This window comes from Arctopsyche grandis, chromosome 12 (assembly GCF_051622035.1).
Source record: "Arctopsyche grandis isolate Sample6627 chromosome 12, ASM5162203v2, whole genome shotgun sequence".
Classification (NCBI taxonomy): Eukaryota; Metazoa; Arthropoda; class Insecta; order Trichoptera; family Hydropsychidae; genus Arctopsyche; species Arctopsyche grandis.
In genome coordinates this window covers 18,484,362-18,507,343 of record NC_135366.1, presented here as the reverse complement: position 1 = coordinate 18,507,343, position 22,982 = coordinate 18,484,362, and the positions used below count along the sequence as shown (strand labels likewise).

The window sequence follows — 22,982 nt, the reverse complement described above, 5'->3', positions numbered from 1 at the left end:
AGGTTAGGTTGGGTTTGGTTTGGTGGGGTAAGAACGATTTGTGAATATTTTGGCAATTTCAAATTCTTTGATTTCGGTGATGGCAAGGTTAGGTTGGGTTAGGTTTGGTGAGGTTAGCACGTTTTGTTTTTATTTTTGCAATGTCGACTTCATTAATTTTAGTGATGGGTAGGTTAGGTTGGGTTAGGTATGGTGAGGTGAGAACGTTTTGTGGATATTTTGGCAATGTCGAATTCTTTGATTTCGGTGATGGTTTGGAAAGGTTGGGTTAGGTTTGGTGGGGTGAGCACGTTTTGTGGATATTTTGGCAATGTCGAATTATTTGATTTCGGTGATGGTTAGGTTAGGTTGGGTTAGGTATGGTGAGGTAAGCACGTTTTGTGGATATTTTGGCAATGTGGAATTCTTTGATTTCGGTGATAGTTAGGTTAGGTTGGGTTAGGTATGGTGAGGTAAGCACGTTTTGTGGATATTTTGGCAATGTTTAATTCTTTGATTTCGGTAATGGTTAGGTTAGGTCGAATTAGGTTTGGTGGGGTAAGAACTTTTTGTGGATATTTTGGCAATGTCGTATTCTTTAATTTCGGTGATCGTTAGGTTAGGTAGGGTTAGGTTTGGTGAGGTAAGCTCGTTTTGTGGATATTTTGGCAATGTTTAATTCTTTGATTTCGGTGATGGTTAGGTTAGGTTAGGTTAGGTTTGGTGAGGTAAACACCTTTTGTGTATATTTTTGCAACTCGAATTCAATGATTTCGGTGATGGTTAGGTTAGGTTGGGTTAGGTTTGGTATGATGAGCACGTTTTGTGTATATTTTCGCAATGTCGAATTCATTGATTCCGCTGACGGTTATTTTTGGTTGGGTTAGGTTTCGTGACGTAAGCACGTTTTGTGTATATTTTTGCAATGTCCAATTCTTTGATTTCGGTGATGGCAAGGTTAGGTTGGGTTAGGTTTGGTGAGGTAAGCACGTTTTGTGTATATTTTTGCAATGTCGACTTCATTGATTTTGGTGATGGATAGGTTAGGTTGGGTTAGGTATGGTGAGGTAAGCACGTTTTGTGGATATTTTGGCAATGTTTAATTCTTTGATTTCGGTGACGGTTAGGTTAGGTTAGGTTAGGTTTGGTGAGGTAAACACCTTTTGTGTATATTTTTGCAACTCGAATTCAATGATTTCGGTGATGGTTAGGTTAGGTTGGGTTAGGTTTGGTATGATGAGCACGTTTTGTGTATATTTTCGCAATGTCGAATTCATTGATTCCGGTGACGGTTATTTTTGGTTGGGTTAGGTTTCGTGACGTAAGCACGTTTTGTGTATATTTTTGCAATGTCCAATTCTTTGATTTCGGTGATGGCAAGGTTAGGTTGGGTTAGGTTTGGTGAGGTTAGCACGTTTTGTGTATATTTTTGCAATGTCGACTTCATTGATTTTGGTGATGGGTAGGTTAGGTTGGGTTAGGTATGGTGAGGTGAGAACGTTTTGTGGATATTTTGGCAATGTCGAATTCTTTGATTTCGGTGATGGTTTGGAAAGGTTGGGTTAGGTTTGGTGGGGTGAGCACGTTTTGTGGATATTTTGGCAATGTCGAATTATTTGATTTCGGTGATGGTTAGGTTAGGTTGGGTTAGGTATGGTGAGGTAAGCACGTTTTGTGGATATTTTGGCAATGTGGAATTCTTTGATTTCGGTGATAGTTAGGTTAGGATGGGTTAGGTATGGTGAGGTAAGCACGTTTTGTGGATATTTTGGCAATGTTTAATTCTTTGATTTCGGTGATGGTTAGGTTAGGTTGAGTTAGGTTTGGTGGGGTAAGAACGTTTTGTGGATATTTTGGCAATGTCGTATTCTTTAATTTCGGTCATCGTTAGGTTAGGTAGGGTTAGGTTTGGTGAGGTAAGCTCGTTTTGTGGATATTTTGGCAATGTCGAATTCTTTGATTTCGGTGAGGGTTAGGTTAGGTTGGGTTAGGTTTGGTGAGGTAAGCACGTTTTGTTTTTATTTGTGCAATGTCGAATTCATTGATTTCGGTGATGGTTAGGTAAGGTTGCGTTAGTTATGGTGAGATAAGCACGTTTTGTGGATATTTTGGCAATGTCGAATTCTTTGATTTCGTTGATGGTTAGGTAAGGTTGCAATAGGTTAAGTGAAGTAAGCACGTTTTGTGTATATTTTTGCAATGTCGTATTATTTGATTTCGGTGATCGTTAGGTTAGGTTGGGTTAGGTTGGGTGGGGTAAGAACGATTTGTGGATATTTTGGCGATTTCAAATTCTTTGATTTCGGTGATGGCAAGGTTAGGTTGGGTTAGGTTTGGTGAGGTTAGCACGTTTTGTGTATATTTTTGCAATGTCGACTTCATTGATTTTGGTGATGGGTAGGTTAGGTTGGGTTAGGTATGGTGAGGTGAGAACGTTTTGTGGATATTTTGGCAATGTCGAATTCTTTGATTTCGGTGATGGTTTGGAAAGGTTGGGTTAGGTTTGGTGAGGTGAGCACGTTTTGTGGATATTTTGGCAATGTCGAATTATTTGATTTCGGTGATGGTTAGGTTAGGTTGGGTTAGGTATGGTGAGGTAAGCACGTTTTGTGGATATTTTGGCAATGTGGAATTCTTTGATTTCGGTGATAGTTAGGTTAGGATGGGTTAGGTATGGTGAGGTAAGCACGTTTTGTGGATATTTTGGCAATGTTTAATTCTTTGATTTCGGTGATGGTTAGGTTAGGTTGGGTTAGGTATGGTGAGGTAAGAACGTTTTGTGGATATTTTGGCAATGTCGTATTCTTTAATTTCGGAGATCGTTAGGTTAGGTAGGGTTAGGTTTGGTGAGGTAAGCTCGTTTTGTGGATATTTTGGCAATGTCGAATTCTTTGATTTCGGTGATGGTTAGGTTAGGTTGGGTTAGGTTTGGTGAGGTAAGCATGTTTTGTGTTTATTTTTGCAATGTCGAATTCATTGATTTCGGTGATGGTTAGGTAAGGTTGCTTTAGTTATGGTGAGATAAGCACGTTTTGTGGATATTTTGGCAATATCGAATTCTTTGATTTCGTTGATGGTTAGGTAAGTGTTCCGACTTTTATAATGACGTATGGCAAACAGTCTTATTAACTGATTGTCGATTGGCATTATTGACGAGTTGGCAGTAGTGTCGACCCAAGCGGAAGAACGCTACGGTCGGTGAGTCAGCGAAAAGACGGCGTACGGAGAAGTAGTGTTCTCGTACGTTCCGCTGAACCATATCCACGTGCAGATTTTACATTTCAATAAACTACATCAAACCATTATCGAAGTCTTTTCCATGATGGTCATTTCGAACCGGACACCAGTAACCTAGGCCACAACACCAAACGGACAAACCAATAGGAAAAAACGTGGTCGAGAAAAAATGGATGTCAATTAAGAAATCGGTATCGTTCCTTTGTTACTATCCGTACCTTTCCAATACTAATAACATGTTTGCTTCTATTTCAGCAATATATTGATTGATGTACAGAGGTACATGACCGCGTGATTGGACGCAGAAAATATATAAATAAAAACATAACCTACAAAGACGCATGGGACACAGAGGTAATCCAAAATTATCGGAACGATCACATAAACATCGTAAAGGATATTCAAGTAAGTGAATGTATTCAATCTCAGGCAATCTGTTCAAAAGGCAATCATGTGGGTAGGTCAGTTTTTAAAATATGTTTTAAAGTATAACAATTAATTAACGCGATTGTATAAAATAATATCGCGCTACGAAGGAATGTTTCATCGGTCGCATCGAATTTCGTATTAAAAGTGTAAAATCAGATGTAGTGTAAAATTAGCAAAGCACGTGGGGAATTATACTTGTAGCCCCAAAGTGGTTTAAAGCAAGTACATACCGGTATATTCATACATCGGTAGATCTTTGTTTCTTAATGTGTGTAGAAACACCCTCCCCCCTCCCCCTCCACAATAAATGTGGAATTATACTTGTAGCCCCAAAGTGGCTTAAACCAAGTACATACCGGTATATTCATACATCGGTAGATCTTTGTTTCTTAATGTGTGTAGAAACACCCTCCCCCCCCCCCCCTCCACAATAAATGTGGAATTATACTTGTAGCCCCAAAGTGGTTTAAAGCAAGTACGTACCGGTATATTCATACATCGGTAGATCTGTTTGTTTCTTAATGTGTGTAGAAACATCCTCCCCCCCCCCCCCCTCCACGATAAATGTGGAATTACACTTGTAGCCCCAAAGTGGCTTAAACCAAGTACGTACCGGTATATTCATACATCGGTAGATCTCTTTGTTTCATAATGTGTGATGAAACAGTGGTGATTTAAAATAAATCACAAGACTTGTAGCCCCAAAGTGGTTTAAATCAAGCACCCACCAATTTAGGGTTGTTATTTCTTCCAAAATATGTTGGATAGATTCTGGTGATAATAGTTAAAGTAGAATATTAAGATTCACGGTTAATCATTGAATATTATTACCTTATCTCTACGAATAGTTCAATTGACAGCTATAGTAGAGAATAACTGTATTTATGAGACGAAATAGTGCAACTTTCTGAAACAAATGTCAAGTGCTGAAAACGAGGAAATAGAAGCTTCGACTTCCCAGTCGCATAAAGGTCGAAATCCAACTAGGGACGTAGAACCTATTAGAGACAGGTCAAGCTCTAGAATACATCAGACTCGAAGTCAGACTCAATCGATAAAAACATTAGCGAAAGAAAATAAAGTAGAAGTTACAATGGCGTCAATAGAATTAAGGTATTCGGGCGCGTTTAAAAGACTACAGGAGAAAATAGACAGAATCTCCGAAATAAATGAAGGACAGTATCAATTTATTGAAAAAGCATACGACTATCTCCAAAAACTCCATTATGAGTATTTAGACAACCTCACAGATATAGAGCAGGCGGATCAAATAGACGAAGAGTTCTACATGATTACAATGACAATTAAAAATCTTAAAGCAGCATTAGATTGCCAATCCTTTCAAGATAGTAAACTAAAGGTAGAGCAAGCAACAATTAAATTTGCTAGAGATAAGTTACCGACGTTAACCATTCCCACATTTCAGGGAGATCCATCTGAATGGCAATCGTTTCAACAAGCTTTTAAGAATATAATAGGAAACAAAACGGAATATTCGAATGTCACGAAATTGCAATATTTGCATCAATCCTTAATCGGTCCCGCTTTGGCAGCTGTATCAGGTTTAGATATTAGCTCAGACAATTACGAAATAGCTTGGAGTATTTTAGACAAGCAATATAATTTACCAAGACTTAATCTCAAAACTAGGATTAATTCACTTTGTGACTTAAAATTAATCACAAGAGAATCACATATCGAATTGAGAAATCTATTGAATCAGGTAACAGTGTGTATTAAAAACATTGAATCGTTGGGTTACGCGAGAGAAATTTTAGATCCATGGGTAACATGTTTAGTTCTAAGGAAATTACCTTTTAATCTAGTAAGAGACTGGGAAATATCGCTGGTTAGCAGAGAAATGCCACCATATGAAAGTTTAGAGACATTCTTGCAGAATAGATGTAATGTATTACAATCTACTGCATCTGTAACTACGGTGAAGGAATTCCCTCATAGTTGTCAAAGAATCATGAGAACTCATGTCGCGAACAAAAACCCATCAAGTAAGGTAAACGCATGCGCATTCTGTCGAAATAATCATTTCATAGGCAAATGTGATAAATTCAAAGCAAAATCCAGTTTGGAAAGAAATGAATTCGTTAAATCTAATAACATGTGTTTTAAATGTTTAAATTCATCGCATAAGATAACAAATTGCAAGTCTAACTATAATTGCTTAAGGTGCAAACAAAACCATCATACTTTGTTGCATCAGGACGATACATTTAGTTCAAATAATACGGGAAGGAAGTCAATTAATGCTCATTCTACTCATTTCTCTCAAAGGGAGATAATTTTACCCACGGTACAAGTAGACATTATAACGTCCAATGGAACGGTCGTTAAGGGTCGCACATTATTAGATTCCGGCTCACAAGTCAACTATGTTACCACATCTTTCGCTAAGAAGAATAACTTCAAATTAGAGAAAATCTCTCAAAAAATTGTAGGTATCGCTAATCAAGAAAGTAGCATTCGTCACATCACCAAGGTGACCATAAGGTCTTCAACCACTAATTACTCAACCAAAGTGTTGTGTTTGGTATTACCAGAAATTACTGGCGAAATTCCAACTGTGAAACTGGATCAACAGTTAATTTCAATACCAGCGGGAATCAAGTTATCAGATCCCCTTTGGAATAAACCGACGCCAATCGATTTATTGCTCGGCGCCGAGATTTGCGTTCATGCTATGAAAGCAGGAACCATCCAGTTAGGAAAAGGTATGCCTATCTTAAAGGATACCGAATTCGGATGGACAATAGTTGGTCCATATCCCGAAGTAAATAATGCTCCAGGGAAGAGCCACATAGGCTTAAGTCAATTAGACAGTCACATTCAAAACTTTTGGATGATAGACCAGGTTCCTATGGTAAAACATCAATCTCTTGAGGAGAAAAGATGTGAGGAACATTTCCAAGCACACACATCACGAGATAAAAACGGTAGATTTTGTGTAGCTTTACCATATAAAAATTCCCCGGTAGTATTAGGAAGTTCATTGCACATTGCGGAGAAAAGACACAAAACTTTGGAAAGACGTTTTTTAGCCAATAATAATTTAAAAATGGAATACAATAAAGTTTTAGAAGAGTACATAAATTTAGGACATATGTCAGAGTGTGAACCTCCGGAGGCACATGAGGTTCATTGTTATTTACCTCATCACGTCGTGGTTAAGGAGTCTAGCCTTACCACTAAATATCGTGTAGTTTTTGATGCGTCCGCAAAGACAACGTCCAATATCTCACTAAATAATATTTTGATGGTGGGACCTAGTGTCCAATCAGATTTGTTAAGTTTACTACTCAACTTTCGACTCCATAAATACGTGATTACTGCGGATATTAAGCAGATGTACCGACAGATTCAAATAGCAGAGAAAAATAAAAATGTACAACGAATCATTTGGCGAACAGATCCCCAGAGTAAATTCAAGCATTACAAGCTTAATACAGTAACATTCGGAACTGCTTCAGCCCCATTTTTAGCTACTAGATGTCTAAATCAGTTAGCAGAGGAGAATAGAAACAAATATCCCATCGCTAGTAAAGTGATCGAACGTGATTTTTATGTTGATGATTTGCTCACGGGAACTAATACTATTGAAGCTGGTAAATTATTAAAGGTTCAATTGGAAACCATATTATTATCAGCCGGTATGCCCTTAAGCAAATGGACATCGAACAACTCCTGTATAATCACGGATGTTAAAGCTGACGATTGTTCAGATTTTAACTTCTCTAACGAATCACACAAAACTTTAGGTTTATTTTGGAAACCGCGGGAAGACGTTTTTGTATTTAAGGTTCAAACCGAAGTCGAGACTGAAAATATAACAAAAAGAAACTTTTTATCAGTAATTAGTCAGATCTTCGACCCATTAGGACTATTATCTCCATTGTTAATTAATTATAAGATATTAATGCAATCTGTCTGGCAACAAACCATTGGTTGGGATGAATTCATTCCTCAGACAATCTTCAAAAAATGGAAAGATTGCCAATTATCCAATACAGTCATGAAACTTTATAAAATTCCTAGATTGATAATACTAAATAATGCCATTAATATACAGGCACACGGATTTTGTGACGCATCCGAGAAAGCTTATGGTGCTTGTATTTATGTAAAATGTACTGATCAATTGGGAAATTCCAAATGTCATCTTGTGTGTTCTCGTTCGAGAGTCGCTCCGCTCAGTTTTGTAACTATTCCGCGTTTAGAGCTGTGCTCCGCTATGTTATTATCAAAGTTAATGAAGTCAACAATAGACCAATTAACAATTCATATTAATGAAAAATATTATTGGACGGATTCAACCGTCGCATTGCATTGGATTAGGGGAGAGTCATGTAAATGGACTACCTTCGTTGCCAATCGAGTGGCCGAAATCCAATCAATATCTCAACCCATTGAGTGGTACCATGTCTCCTCTACAGACAATCCAGCAGATTTAATTTCTCGAGGGACTCAACCATCAGAATTAAATCATAATTCGTTATGGTGGGACGGCCCTAGTTGGTTGAAATTAGATGAATCACGATGGCCTCGAAGACCTCCTGAGATCACAATAGATCTTCCAGAGAGAAGGGTAGTCACTAACGCTACCCTTGTGAGGGAAAATAATTGGATAGATAAATATTCTCATCTTCCAAGACTCCTTCGAGTTTTATCATATGTTCGTCGGCCACTAAGGAATAAACAATTAAACGTTAAAGAAAATAACGAACCGTCCGCTTTAGAATTAAAAGATGCTTTAAATAATTTGATTAGGTTATCGCAAATGGAATCATTTCCATTGGAATATCATTTGCTGAGCAAGGGACATCCAATTCCCAGTAGCAGTAAATTAGCTAAATTGTCCCCTCTATTCCATGAGAATTTAATTTGTGTTGGAAGTAGACTTCCTCTGGGAACAACTCTATCAACGTCACCCATTATCTTGTCAAATAAGCATAAACTTACACACATGATTGTCCGAGATGCACACTTGAAATATATTCACTTGGGTACTCAAGCCTTACTGTCGTTATTGCGGCAGACCTATTGGCCATTGGCCGGACATAATACTGTCAAAGGAGTGGTGCGTTCATGTGTCATTTGTTTCAGAAATAAACCACTGTCACACAATAGATTAATGGGATTACTCCCGCTCGAACGTACCACTGCTAATTTTCCCTTCAGTCATGTGGGGATAGACTTCGCAGGACCTTTTCCTGTGAAGAGTGGTTGCAATAAGAATTCTAAGATAATTAAGGGTTACGTTTGTGTCTTTGTGTGTTTTTCCAGTAAGGCAGTTCACTTGGAACTTGTCGGAGACTTAACGAGTTCAAATTTCTTAAATTGTTTAAGAAGATTCGTAGCCAGACGTGGCAGGCCCAATACGATATATTCCGACAATGCTACTAATTTTGTCGGTGCAAGTCGTGAACTCGTTAATTTAGTAAAATTAATTTACGAACGTCCTCATGAGGAGAAGCTACTACGGTATGTAGCCTCCGAAGGGATTCGTTGGAAGTTTAACCCGCCAAGGGCGCCTCACATGGGAGGGCTGTGGGAAGCAGCGGTTAAATCCATGAAAATTCATTTAAACAAGGTGTTAAAGGCCACCACCTTAAATTTCGAATCATTTTGTACGGTATTGACTCAAATAGAAGCTTGCATGAATTCCCGTCCTCTTAGTCCCTTGTCATCGGATCCACTAGACCTTTTACCCCTCACACCTGGACATTTCTTAATTGGCAGATCCTTACTCGCTCTTCCAATGGAGGTTAAATATAACACTAATGTCCATGCCAATCTGCTTCAGATACAATTGACCACAGCAGCATTTTGGAAACGTTGGTCGGCGGAATATTTACATTCTTTGCAGTTACGACACAAATGGAAGAAGGACTCGAGCAACAATCTGAGTGTGGGTCAAATGGTCCTGTTAAAGGAGGAACACATGCTGCCAACCCGATGGGTCTTGGGTCGAGTCACTAAATTGTATCCCGGACCAGATGGCAGAGTTCGAGTCGTCGACGTCTTTACTGCCAGCGGAGAGTTTCGTCGGTCCAGTCATCTAGTGGCGCCATTGCCGATTCTACCACAAGGACCACTTGACAGGAAGGAAGATCAGCAAGATGGAGGAGAAACAGCAGCTTCAATTCCGTCAACTTCGGTAGCTTAGTTTAACCCGAAGACACTACCCCCAACGCATATTACTTATTAGATGTAATCATGAGTTTAAATCATTCAATGTTAATAGTAGTACTCCGTAATTCACTTTAAATGTGTTGTGTGTATAATTTAAGCTATTTTCATTTTAACATTCGGCAGTATATATCTCCGAATTTAATCTAATCATTTTGTCTTTATAATATAAGACTTGTCTCATGTCATCACTCGGAAGGATATCCGAGTTTAAAATAAATTGTTCAAATTTGACAGTTAAAATTATATTCATGATTTGTTAATGTTAGTCTCCAATCCAAACTTAATGGAGCATCTTAAATTATTTCATGTCTACTTAATTATAACCTGCCGGGAGTCATCCGCAGGTCTTATGTTTCTTGTTATGAAAACATAAGTTAACTCTTACTGTTTATAGTATCTATGTGAATCATAGAATAAGTAAATATTATAATACTGAACATTTCGATGTTTAACGTAGAGACATCTATAATCATATTTCGCCTTCATTTCCTGCTTGTAGGAATGAATGAATGACTTTCCAATTTACTTTTAATTTAGCAATGTTTGTGTTACTTGTTGATGAAATCAAGTTAAATTAGGAGCATTACACTCACTAATCAAGTTTAGTTGATCGGTAATAGCTGATCTGTATTGACAACTGTAATAGTGTCAACATTGTATTGTCTAAGTTAACCTCAAGATGAGGAATGCTTAAGTTTTAAACTATATACAGTCCACTCTCTCTTTTTTAAAGTAACCTTATCTTGTAATGCTTATTCACAGCTTCAAAGGAGATTTCAAAAATTTTAATGTAAATAGAAACAACATTCACCAGAGGTATACCTATAAGTTGAAATATTACTGAACCAATAAATTGATTTTATCCTCACACTGGATGAGGCAAAGGTTTCATTATTCACCCTCTATTTAATTAATTTAAGAGCTATGAGTTATTGTAAACGACTCGTCAGTAATGCTGTAACTCTGTAGAATAACTGTATTGTTCAACAGTTTTCCTATGTGGGACTATGTTCCGACTTTTATAATGACGTATGGCAAACAGTCTTATTAACTGATTGTCGATTGGCATTATTGACGAGTTGGCAGTAGTGTCGACCCAAGCGGAAGAACGCTACGGTCGGTGAGTCAGCGAAAAGACGGCGTACGGAGAAGGTGTTCTCGTACGCTCCGCTGAACCACCACGTGCAGATTTTACATTTCAATAAACTACATCAAACCATTATCGAAGTCTTTTCCAGTAAGGTTGCAATAGGTTAAGTGAAGTAAGCACGTGTTGTGTATATTTTTGCAATGTCGAATTCTTCGATTTCGGTGATGGTTAGGTTAGGTGGGGTTAGGTATGGTGAGGTTAGCACGTTTTGTGTATATTTTGGCAATGTCGTATTCTTTGATTTCGGTGATCGTTAGGTTAGGTTGGGTTAGGTTTGGTGGGGTAAGAACGTTTTGTGGATATTTTGGCAATGTCGAATTCTTTGATTTCTGTGATGGTAAGGTTAGGTTGGGTAAGGTTTGTTGAGGTTAGCACGTTTTGTGGATATTTTGGCAATGTTTAATTCTTTGATTTTGGTGATGGTTAGGTTAGGTTGAGTTAGGTTTGGTGGGGTAAGAACGTTTTGTGGATATTTTGGCAATGTCGTATTCTTTAATTTCGGTGATCGTTAGGTTAGGTAGGGTAAGGATTGGTGAGGTAAGCTCATTTTGTGGATATTTTGGCAATGTCGAATTCTTTGATTTCGTTGATGGTTAGGTAAGGTTGCAATAGGTTAAGTGAAGTATGCACGTTTTGTGTATATTTTTGCAACTCGAATTCAATAATTTCGGTGATGGTTAGGTAAGGTTGGGTTAGGTATGGTGAGGTAAGAACGTTTTGTGGATATTTTGGCAATGTCGTATTCTTTAATTTCGGAGATCGTTAGGTTAGGTAGGGTTAGGTTTGGTGAGGTAAGCTCGTTTTGTGGATATTTTGACAATGTCGAATTCTTTGATTTCGGTGATGGTTAGGTTAGGTTGAGTTAGGTTTGGTGAGGTAAGCACGTTTTGTGTTTATTTTTGCAATGTCGAATTCATTGATTACGGTGATGGTTAGGTAAGGTTGCTTTAGTTATGGTGAGATAAGCACGTTTTGTGGATATTTTGGCAATGTCGAATTCTTTGATTTCGTTGATGGTTAGGTAAGGTTGCAATAGGTTAAGTGAAGTAAGCACGTGTTGTGTATATTTTTGCAATGTCGAATTCTTCGATTTCGGTGATGGTTAGGTTAGGTGGGGTTAGGTATGGTGAGGTAAGCACGTTTTGTGTATATTTTGGCAATGTCGTATTCTTTGATTTCGGTGATCGTTAGGTTAGGTTGGGTTAGGTTTGGTGGGGTAAGAACGTTTTGTGGATATTTTGGCAATGTCGAATTCTTTGATTTCGGTGATGGTTTGGAAAGGTTGGGTTAGGTTTGGTGAGGTGAGCACGTTTTGTGGATATTTTGGCAATGTCGAATTATTTGATTTCGGTGATGGTTAGGTTAGGTTGGGTTAGGTATGGTGAGGTAAGCACGTTTTGTGGATATTTTGGCAATGTGGAATTCTTTGATTTCGGTGATAGTTAGGTTATGTTGGGTTAGATATGGTGAGGTAAGCACGTTTTGTGGATATTTTGGCAATGTTAAATTCTTTGATTTCGGTGATGGTTAGGTTAGGTTGAATTAGGTTTGGTGGGGTAAGACATTTTTGTGGATATTTTGGCAATGTCGTATTCTTTAATTTCGGTGATCGTTAGGTTAGGTAGGGTTAGGTTTGGTGAGGTAAGCTCGTTTTGTGGATATTTTGGCAATGTCGAATTCTTTGATGTCGGTGATGGTTAGGTAAGGTTGCAATAGGTTAAGTGAAGTAAGCACGTTTTGTGTATATTTTTGCAATGTCGAATTCTTCGATTTCGGTGATGGTTAGGTTAGGTGGGGTTAGGTATGGTGAGGTTAGCACGTTTTGTGTATATTTTGGCAATGTCGTATTCTTTGATTTCGGTGATCGTTAGGTTAGGTTGGGTTAGGTTTGGTGGGGTAAGAACGATTTGTGGATATTTTGGCAATTTCAAATTCTTTGATTTCGGTGATGGCAAGGTTAGGTTGGGTTAGGTTTGGTGAGGTTAGCACGTTTTGTGTATATTTTTGCAATGTCGACTTCATTAATTTTGGTGATGGGTAGGTTAGGTAGGGTTAGGTTTGGTGAGGTAAGCTCGTTTTGTGGATATATTGGCAATGTCGAATTCTTTGATGTCGGTGATGGTAAGGTTAGGTTGGGTTAGGTTTGGTGAGGTAAACACCTTTTGTGTATATTTTTGCAACTCGAATTCAATGATTTCGGTGATGGTTAGGTTAGGTTGGGTTAGGTTTGGTATGATGAGCACGTTTTGTGTATATTTTGTCCAATTCTTTGATTTCGGTGATGGTTAGGTTAGGTGGGGTTAGATATGGTGAGGTAAGCACGTTTTATGGATATTTTGGCAATGTCGAATTCATTGATTTCGGTGATGGTTAGCTTAGGTTGGGTTAGGTATGGTGAGGTAGGCACGTTTTGTGGATATTTTGGCTATGTCAAATTTTTTGTTTTCGGTGAAAGTTAGGTAAGGTTGGATAAGGTTAAGTGAAGTAAGCACGTTTTGTGTATATTTTTGCAATGTCCATTTCTTTGATTTCGGTGATTTTTAGGTTAGGTGGGGTTAGATATGGTGAGGTAAGCACGTTTTGTGGATATTTTGGCAATGTCGAATTCTTTGATTTCGGTGATGGTTAGGTAAGGTTGCAATAGGTTAAGTGAAGTAAGCACGTTTTGTGTATATTTTTGCAATGTCGAATTCTTCGATTTCGGTGATGGTTAGGTTAGGTGGGGTTAGGTATGGTGAGGTTAGCACGTTTTGTGTATATTTTGGCAATGTCGTATTCTTTGATTTCGGTGATCGTGAGGTTAGGTTGGGTTAGGTTTGGTGGGGTAAGAACGTTTTGTGGATATTTTGGCAATGTGAAATTCTTTGATTTCAGTGATCGTAAGGTAAGGTTGGGTAAGGTTTGTTGAGGTTAGCACGTTTTGTGTATATGTTTGCAATGCGCAATTCTTTGAATTCGGTGATGGTTAGGTTAGTTTGGGTTAGGTTTGGTGGGGTAAGAACGATTTGTGGATATTTTGGCAATTTCAAATTCTTTGATTTCGGTGATGGCAAGGTTAGGTTGGGTTAGGTATGGTGAGGTAAGAACGTTTTGTGGATATTTTGGCAATGTTGAATTCTTTGATTTCGGTGATGGTTTGGAAAGGTTGGGTTAGGTTTGGTGAGGTGAGCACGTTTTGTGGATATTTTGGCAATGTCGAATTATTTGATTTCGGTGATGGTAAGGTTAGGTTGGGTTAGGTATGGTGAGGTAAGCATGTTTTGTGGATATTTTGGCAATGTTTAATTCTTTAATTTCGGTGATCGTTAGGTTAGGTAGGGTAAGGTTTGGTGAGGTAAGCTCGTTTTGTGGATATTTTGGCAATGTCGAATTCTTTGATTTCGTTGATGGTTAGGTAAGGTTGCAATAGGTTAAGTGAAGTATGCACGTTTTGTGTATATTTTTGCAACTCGAATTCAAGAATTTCGGTGATGGTAAGGTAAGGTTGGGTTAGGTATGGTGAGGTAAGAACGTTTTGTGGATATTTTGGCAATGTCGTATTCTTTAATTTCGGAGATCGTTAGGTTAGGTAGGGTTAGGTTTGGTGAGGTAAGCTCGTTTTGTGGATATTTTGGCAATGTCGAATTCTTTGATTTCGGTGATGGTTAGGTTAGGTTGGGTTAGGTTTGGTGAGGTAAGTACGTTTTGTGTTTATTTTTGCAATGTCGAATTCATTGATTTCGGTGATGGTTAGGTAAGGTTGCTTTAGTTATGGTGAGATAAGCACGTTTTGTGGATATTTTGGCAATGTCGAATTCTTTGATTTCGTTGATGGTTAGGTAAGGTTGCAATAAGTTAAGTGAAGTAAGCACGTGGTGTATATTTTTGCAATGTCGAATTCTTCGATTTCCGTGATGGTTAGGTTAGGTGGGGTTAGGTATGGTGAGGTTAGCACGTTTTGTGTATATTTTGGCAATGTCGTATTCTTTGATTTCGGTGATCGTTAGGTTAGGTTGGGTTAGGTTTGGTGGGGTAAGAACGTTTTGTGGATATTTTGGCAATGTCGAATTCTTTGATTTCTGTGTTGGTAAGGTTAGGTTGGGTAAGGTTTGTTGAGGTTAGCACGTTTTGTGTATATGTTTGCAATGCGCAATTCTTTGAATTCGGTGATGGTTAGGTTAGTTTGGGTTAGGTTTGGTGGGGTAAGAACGATTTGTGGATATTTTGGCAATTTCAAATTCTTTGATTTCGGTGATGGCAAGGTTAGGTTGGGTTAGGTTTGGTGAGGTTAGCACGTTTTGTGTATATTTTTGCAATGTCGACTTCATTGATTTTGGTGATGGGTAGGTTAGGTTGGGTTAGGTATGGTGAGGTAAGAACGTTTTGTGGATATTTTGGCAATGTCGAATTCTTTGATTTCGGTGATGGTTTGGAAAGGTTGGGTTAGGTTTGGTGAGGTGAGCACGTTTTGTGGATTGTTTGGCAATGTTGAATTATTTGATTTCGGTGATGGTTAGGTTAGGTTGGGTTAGGTATGGTGAGGTAAGCACGTTTTGTGGATATTTTGGCAATGTGGAATTCTTTGATTTCGGTGATAGTTAGGTTAGGTTGGGTTAGGTTTGGTGAGGTAAACACCTTTTGTGTATATTTTTCGACATTGCAAAATATACACAAAACGTGCTCACCTCACCAAACCTAACCCAACCTAACCTAACCATCACCGAAATCAAACAATTCGACATTGCAAAATATACACAAAACGTGCTAACCTCACCATATTTAACCCAACCTAACCTAACCATCACCGAAATCAATGAATTCGACATTGCCAAAATATCCACAAAACGTTCTTACCCCAACAAACCTAACCCAACCTTACCTTACCATCACCGAAATCAAAAAATTCGACATTGCAAAATATATACAAAACGTGCTTACCTCACCAAACCTAACCCAACCTAACCTAACCATCACCGTAATCAAAAAATTCGACATTGCAAAATATACACAAAACGTGCTAACCTCACCAAACCTAACCCAACCTAACCTAACTATCACCGAAATCAAAGAATTCGACATTGCCAAAATATCCACAAAACGTGCTTACCTGAACATACCTAACCCAACCTAACCTAATCATCACTTAAATCAAAGAATTCGACATTGCCAAAATATCCACAAGACGTTCTTACCCCACCAAACCTAACCCATCATAACCTAACTATCACCGAAATCAAAAAATTCGACATTGCCAAAATATCCACAAAACGTGCTTATCTCAACATACCTAACCCAACCTAACCTAACCATCACCGAAATCAAATAATTGGACATTGCAAACATATACACAAAACCTGCTTACCTTACCATACCTAATCCAACCTAACCTAACCATCACCGAAATCAAAGAATTTGACATTGCCAAAATATCCACAAAACGTTCTTACCCCAACAAACCTAACCCAACCTTACCTTACCATCACCGAAATCAAAAATTCGACATTGCAAAATATACACAAAACGTGCTAACCTCACAAAACCTAACCCAACCTAACCTAACCATCACCGTTATCAAAAAATTCGACATTGCAAAATATACACAAAACGTGCTAACCTCACCAAACCTAACCCAACCTAACCTAACTATCACCGAAATCAAAGAATTCGACATTGCCAAAATATCCACATAACGTGCTTACCTGAACATACCTAATCCAACCTAACCTAACCATCACCGAAATCAAAGAATTTGACATTGCCAAAATATCCACAAAACGTTCTTACCCCACCAAACCTAACCCAACCTAACCTAACTAACACCGAAATCAAAAAATTCGACATTGCAAAATATACACAAAACGTGCTAACCACACCAAACCTCACCCAACCTAACCTAACCATCACCGAAATCAAAAAATACGACATTGCAAATTATCCAAAAAAACGTGCTTACCTCAACATACCTAACTTAACCTAACCTAACCATCACCGAAATCAAAAAATTCGACATTGCAAAATATACACAAAACGTGCTAACCTCACCAAACCTAACCCAACCTAACCTAACCATCACCGAAATCAAAAAATTCGACATTGCAAAATATACACAAAACGTTCTTACCCCACCAAACCTAACCCAACCTAACCTGACTATCACCGAAATCGAAAAATTCGGCATATCCAAAATATCCACAAAACCTGCTTACCTCACCATACCTAATCCAACCTAACCTAACCATCACCGAAATCAAAGAATTTGACATTGCCAAAATATCCACAAAACGTTCTTACCCCACCAAACCTAACCCAACCTAACCTAACCATCACCGAAATCAAAAAATTCGACATTGCAAAATATACACAAAACGTGCTCACCTCACCAAACCTAACCCAACCTAACCTAACCATCACCGAAATCAAAAAATTCGACATTGCAAAATATACACAAAATGTGCTAACCTCACCATATTTAACCCAACCTAACTTTACCATCACCGAAATCAAAGAATTCGACATTGCCAAAATATCCACATAACGTGCTTACCTGAACATACCTAATCCAACCTAACCTAACCATCACCGAAATCAAAGAATTTGACATTGCCAAAATATCCACAAAACGTTCTTACCCCACCAAACCTAACCCAACCTAACCTAACTAACACCGAAATCAAAAAATTCGACATTGCAAAATATACACAAAACGTGCTAACCACACCAAACCTCACCCAACCTAACCTAACCATCACCGAAATAAAAAAATTCGACATTGCAAATTATCCAAAAAAACGTGCTTACCTCAACATACCTAACTTAACCTAACCTAACCATCACCGAAATCAAAAAATTCGACATTGCAAAATATACACAAAACGTGCTAACCTCACTAAACCTAACCCAACCTAACCTAACCATCACCGAAATCAAAAAATTCGACATTGCAAAATATACACAAAACGTTCTTACCCCACCAAACCTAACCCAACCTAACCTGACTATCACCGAAATCGAAAAATTCGGCATATCCAAAATATCCACAAAACCTGCTTACCTCACCATACCTAACCCAACCTAACCTAACCATCACCGAAATCAAAAAATTCGACATTGCAAAATATACACAAAACGTGCTCACCTCACCAAACCTAACCCAACCTAACCTAACCATCACCGAAATCAAAAAATTCGACATTGCAAAATATACACAAAACGTGCTAACCTCACCATATTTAACCCAACCTAACTTTACCATCACCGAAATCAAAGAATTCGACATTGCCAAAATATCCACAAAACGTTCTTACCTGAACATACCTAACCCAACCTAACCTAACCATCACCGAAATCAAAGAATTCGACATTGCCAAAATATCCACAAGACGTTCTTACCCCACCAAACCTAACCCATCATAACCTAACTATCACCGAAATCAAAAAATTCGACATTGCCAAAATATCCACAAAACGTGCTTATCTCAACATACCTAACCCAACCTAACCTAACCATCACCGAAATCAAATAATTGGACATTGCAAACATATACACAAAACCTGCTTACCTCACCATACCTAATCCAACCTAACCTAACCATCACCGAAATCAAAGAATTTGACATTGCCAAAATATCCACAAAACGTTCTTACCCCAACAAACCTAACCCAACCTTACCTTACCATCACCGAAATCAAAAATTCGACATTGCAAAATATACACAAAACGTGCTAACCTCACAAAACCTAACCCAACCTAACCTAACCATCACCGTTATCAAAAAATTCGACATTGCAAAATATACACAAAACGTGCTAACCTCACCAAACCTAACCCAACCTAACCTAACTATCACCGAAACCAAAGAATTCGACATTGCCAAAATATCCACATAACGTGCTTACCTGAACATACCTAACCCAACCTAACCTAACCATCACCCAAATCAAAGAATTCGACATTGCCAAAATATCCACAAAACGTGCTTACCTCACCATATTTAACCCAACCTAACCTAACCATCACCGAAATCAATGAATTCGACATTGCCAAAATATCCACAAAACGTTCTTTCCCCACCAAACCTAACCTAACTATTACCGAAATCAAAAAATTCGACATTGCCAAAATATCCACAAAACGTGCTTACCTTTTTTTTTTTTTTTTTTTTATCGTCGGAGGTTGGGAACCTTCCAAAGACATCCTCCAGCCCGAACTGGAGGATAATGTCGGATTTTTACCGACCAAACCCCACCCCCTTGACACCTCTGCTCCCCGGACACATTTTCATGTTTTGCTTCGGGAAAGCAGTTTTGTCTTAGCCATTTATGGCTCTTCCTTCGAGTCCTCGGGTTCTTTCTGCTTCTTCTTTGTTTTTCATTATCATCGAAGCAAATGCTTCTCACGCTGACCAGGCAGTTGCGCTATCCAGTATGACGAAGATTATGTTTATCGGCGTCAGGTGTTCTACGCCGATTACAGTTCTGAATGTTCATCTGTCGTCTTCCCATGCTGGACAATCAAAGGTTGTGTGGGCCGCGTCGTCTTTCTCGTTTTCACAGTGGTGGCACTTCGGAGTTGTTTCCTTTCCTATTTTGTGTAGGTAGGTCCCGAAGCACCCGTGACCTGTGAGTATTTGGGTCGTGTGGTGATTCAGTTCGCCGTGCTTTCTTTGGCACCACGCTTTTAGGTCTCCGATGAGATGGTGTGTCCATCGACCTTTTTCTGAGTTGTTCCATCTGTCTTGCCATTTGATCATCGTTGTCTCTCTGGCTGTACTCTTCTTTTCACCTCTGTAGATCGCTTGTCGTTCTAGAGCGAGTAAGTCGATCGGTGGAATGGCGCACAACACCAGGATGGCATCTTCAGATACTGTACGGTATGCCGCTGCGACTCTTAATACTGCTCTTCTTTGTACTCTAGCGAGGCTGAGCCTCGTCCTCTCAACCTTTGTTTTTTCCGCCCAAATCGGAGCACCGTACAGGAGGACTGAGTGTACTACTTCACAGTATAGTTTTCTTCTCCTCTGTTTCGGTCCACCGATGTTGGGCATCAGTCTGGCGAGGTCTTCTGCTATTTGGGCCGCCCTAGCTCCCGCTTTTTCCGCATGTTTTGCAAAGCGTAGTTTGTCATCTAACTGCACTCCCAAATACCGCAGTGATCTGCTGAATGTCACCTCAAAACCGTTGACTGTTATTTGAGGAGGCAGCAGCTTTCTACGTCTTGTGAAGAATACAGCTTCGGTTTTCTGGACGGCGAGCTCCAAGCCCGCATCCACGAGCCATTTTTTAACCCTTCTTATGGCTTCTTCGCTTCTTAGGCGTAAAGATGTTGTGTTCTTTGCGGTGACAAGCAACGCGACATCGTCAGCAAAGGCGACCAGGCTCGTTTCATCTGGCATTGGGATCTTCAACAAGCCGTCGTACATTACATTCCAAAGCGCCGGGCCCAGGACCGATCCCTGTGGTACGCCCGCAGTGACTGATCGTTCGTATTTTTTGCCCATGCATTCATACAGAAGGATTCTGTCCGAAAAATAGCTCTCGATCATCTTGATAAGTTTTTCCGGAGCATTGATAGTGACTAATGCATCGAGAGTCCTTCCCCAGTTGGCAGTGTTGAATGCATTTTTTATGTCGAGCGCGATCATCACAACATGTTTGCTCGCCTTGACGCTCCCACGCCATGCAAGTCTTACGGTGTTTACGACTTCACTGATCGCGTCAATAGTTGAGCGACCGGGTCGAAATCCAAATTGCTGCGATGACAGTCCTGTGTCGCTGTTTTCTAGCTGTTGTTGTAGTCGCTGTAGGAGAAGTCTCTCTAGTAACTTTCCTACCCCGTCAAGTAGGCAGAGTGGCCTGTATGATGAAGGTCCTGGTGGGCCTCCCTTTCCTTTTGAAATCAGCACGAGTTTTTGTCTTTTCCATGGTTTTGGAAAGGTTCCTTCCGACAGACAAGCATTGAAGGTCGTCAACAGCAACGCAGGATCGCTCAAGGCAATTCTTTTAATAACTGCGTTTGGAATGCAGTCCGGTCCCGGCGCCTTTTCAATATTTATTCGTTTGGCGGCTGCTACGACTTCTTCCTCCGTGAAAATCGGCATCTCATCACCAGTACTGCTCGCCGATCGTCTTTCCATCACTGGGTGTTGCGGAAAGAGGCCATCTATGACCAATTCAAGACTCGCCTTATTTTCAAGATATGGATCGACAGTTCCAATTCGGAGCTTTTTCCTTATGATCTTATATGGGCTCCCCCACGGATCCACATCAATCGATTTGCAGAGCTCTTTCCAGCATCTCTCTTTACTTTATTTTATAGCTTTTCGTAAAGCTATCCTGGCTTCTTGATATTTCACTCTGTGCTGTTCATTGCTTGACCGTCGTTGTGCTCGGCGTCTGCAGGTTAAGCACTCGCGGCGAAGTATGGCGATGTTTTCGGTCCACCAGAAGACCGGGCGCCTCTTTTTACCTCCGCGTCTCGGCATCGATGCGTCGCAGCTCTCACTCAATAGGTCATTTAATGAGTTGGCAATGTCTTCGGCTCCAACCCCGCTGCTTGCGACGTCAGTCACTTTTGATCTTAGTTCTGCAACGGCTTCGTCCAAAGCTACGATGTCCACACTACGAGCTCCCCAGCCAGAACTAGAAGGTAACATTTGTGGCCCGGCGAGGCGATCTTCCAACTCGAAGCCAATGTAGCGATGGTCGCTGTGAGAGTAGCTGTCAAGCACTTGCCATTTTCGGATCCTGCCAATTATTGTTTCACCTGCAAATGTGACATCGATGACCGATCCGGTGCTGCCCCGAACGAACGTGTAAGCACTTCCTACGTTGGCCGCATGCAGATGTAAATGCGATGCCATTTCAGAGAGTAAAATACCTCTGCGATCCGTTTTTTGAGAGCCCCACTCTGGAGCTTTTGAGTTAAAATCTCCGGCAACGACAACAGGTAAGGTCGATGTTCTCATGTCATCTTCAAGGCAGACGAGATCTCTCTTGAACTCCTCTATTGTTGCACTAGGAGAAAAATAGCAGCTATAGAACCTCACTCCCCTCATCTCCACCCACGTCCAGCCTTGGACGCCAATTGAAACAGCATTCGTGATTCGCAGGTGGGCAGTTGGTGTGTAGATTGCAGATCTTGAGCTTGCATCCGAATACCATCGATGAGGAATGTTGCGGTACTGTTCAGACACAATCACGAGGTCCGCTCGCCGCTCCTCTGCTGTCTGTATCATCACATCCTGCGCCGCCTGGCATCCATTCAGATTGATCTGGAGTATGCGGATCATTGTTGTGTTCGTTCTTTCAGAGCAGTCCGGAGGGCTGCACAGCTTCGACTACCGGTCTGATGACCGCTGCTTATTTTTTCTCCTTCACAAATGCTGCAGTGTGGGTCGTTCTTACAAATCACAGCTATATGGCCTTCCTGGCCGCACTTGTTGCATTCTTTGCTTCTGTCTTGTTTGCTGGCGCATTCTACCGCAATGTGTCCGAATCCCCGACACCTGAAGCATCTTATTATATGGACTCGGGGCCTCAAACGACAATTGACCCATCCGATTCGAATTCTTCCGGCCTTAATCAATTCAGTGGCATCGTCTCTCGGGAGTTTGACCATCGCAATCTGAGTGCCTCCATAAGCCGGTTTGAACGTGATCAATCGCGCATTTCTCACCACATGTGGTGAAGCGCTTGCTAATGCCTCCATCAATTCTGTCTCATCCGTGGCCCCATCGATGTCCCGTATTTCAATGACGACTCCAGGGACGAGCTTCTTCACAGTCGCACCATTGCCCAGAATCGCGGAAATCGCACCCATTAGCTCTTCCGTTTTTGTTGTTCCTTTTTGCATTTTTATAAGAACTTCTCCACCCTTTGTTTGACGAATAGCGGCAACATCTACATTCTCCATTGGAATTTCTTTTCTGATTTTCTTTAAGGTGTCTGCATATGTCACCGTGCCGTCTGACTTTATTGTTATAGCCTCATTTCTGGGGCCTGGTGG

At 40.0% G+C, this 22,982-nt stretch overlaps 1 protein-coding gene across 1 annotated transcript in view; it reads right to left on the bottom strand.

Annotated features, from left to right (window-relative positions):
* Positions 1-22,212, bottom strand: part of LOC143920451 (uncharacterized) — a 74,377-nt gene extending 52,165 nt beyond the window's left edge. Inside the window, exon 1 of the mRNA XM_077443341.1 lies at positions 21,547-22,212. Within this exon, the coding sequence (XP_077299467.1) occupies positions 21,547-22,212 (666 nt within the window). The remainder of the gene's footprint in view (positions 1-21,546) is intronic.
* Positions 22,213-22,982: the final 770 nt, after the last annotated feature.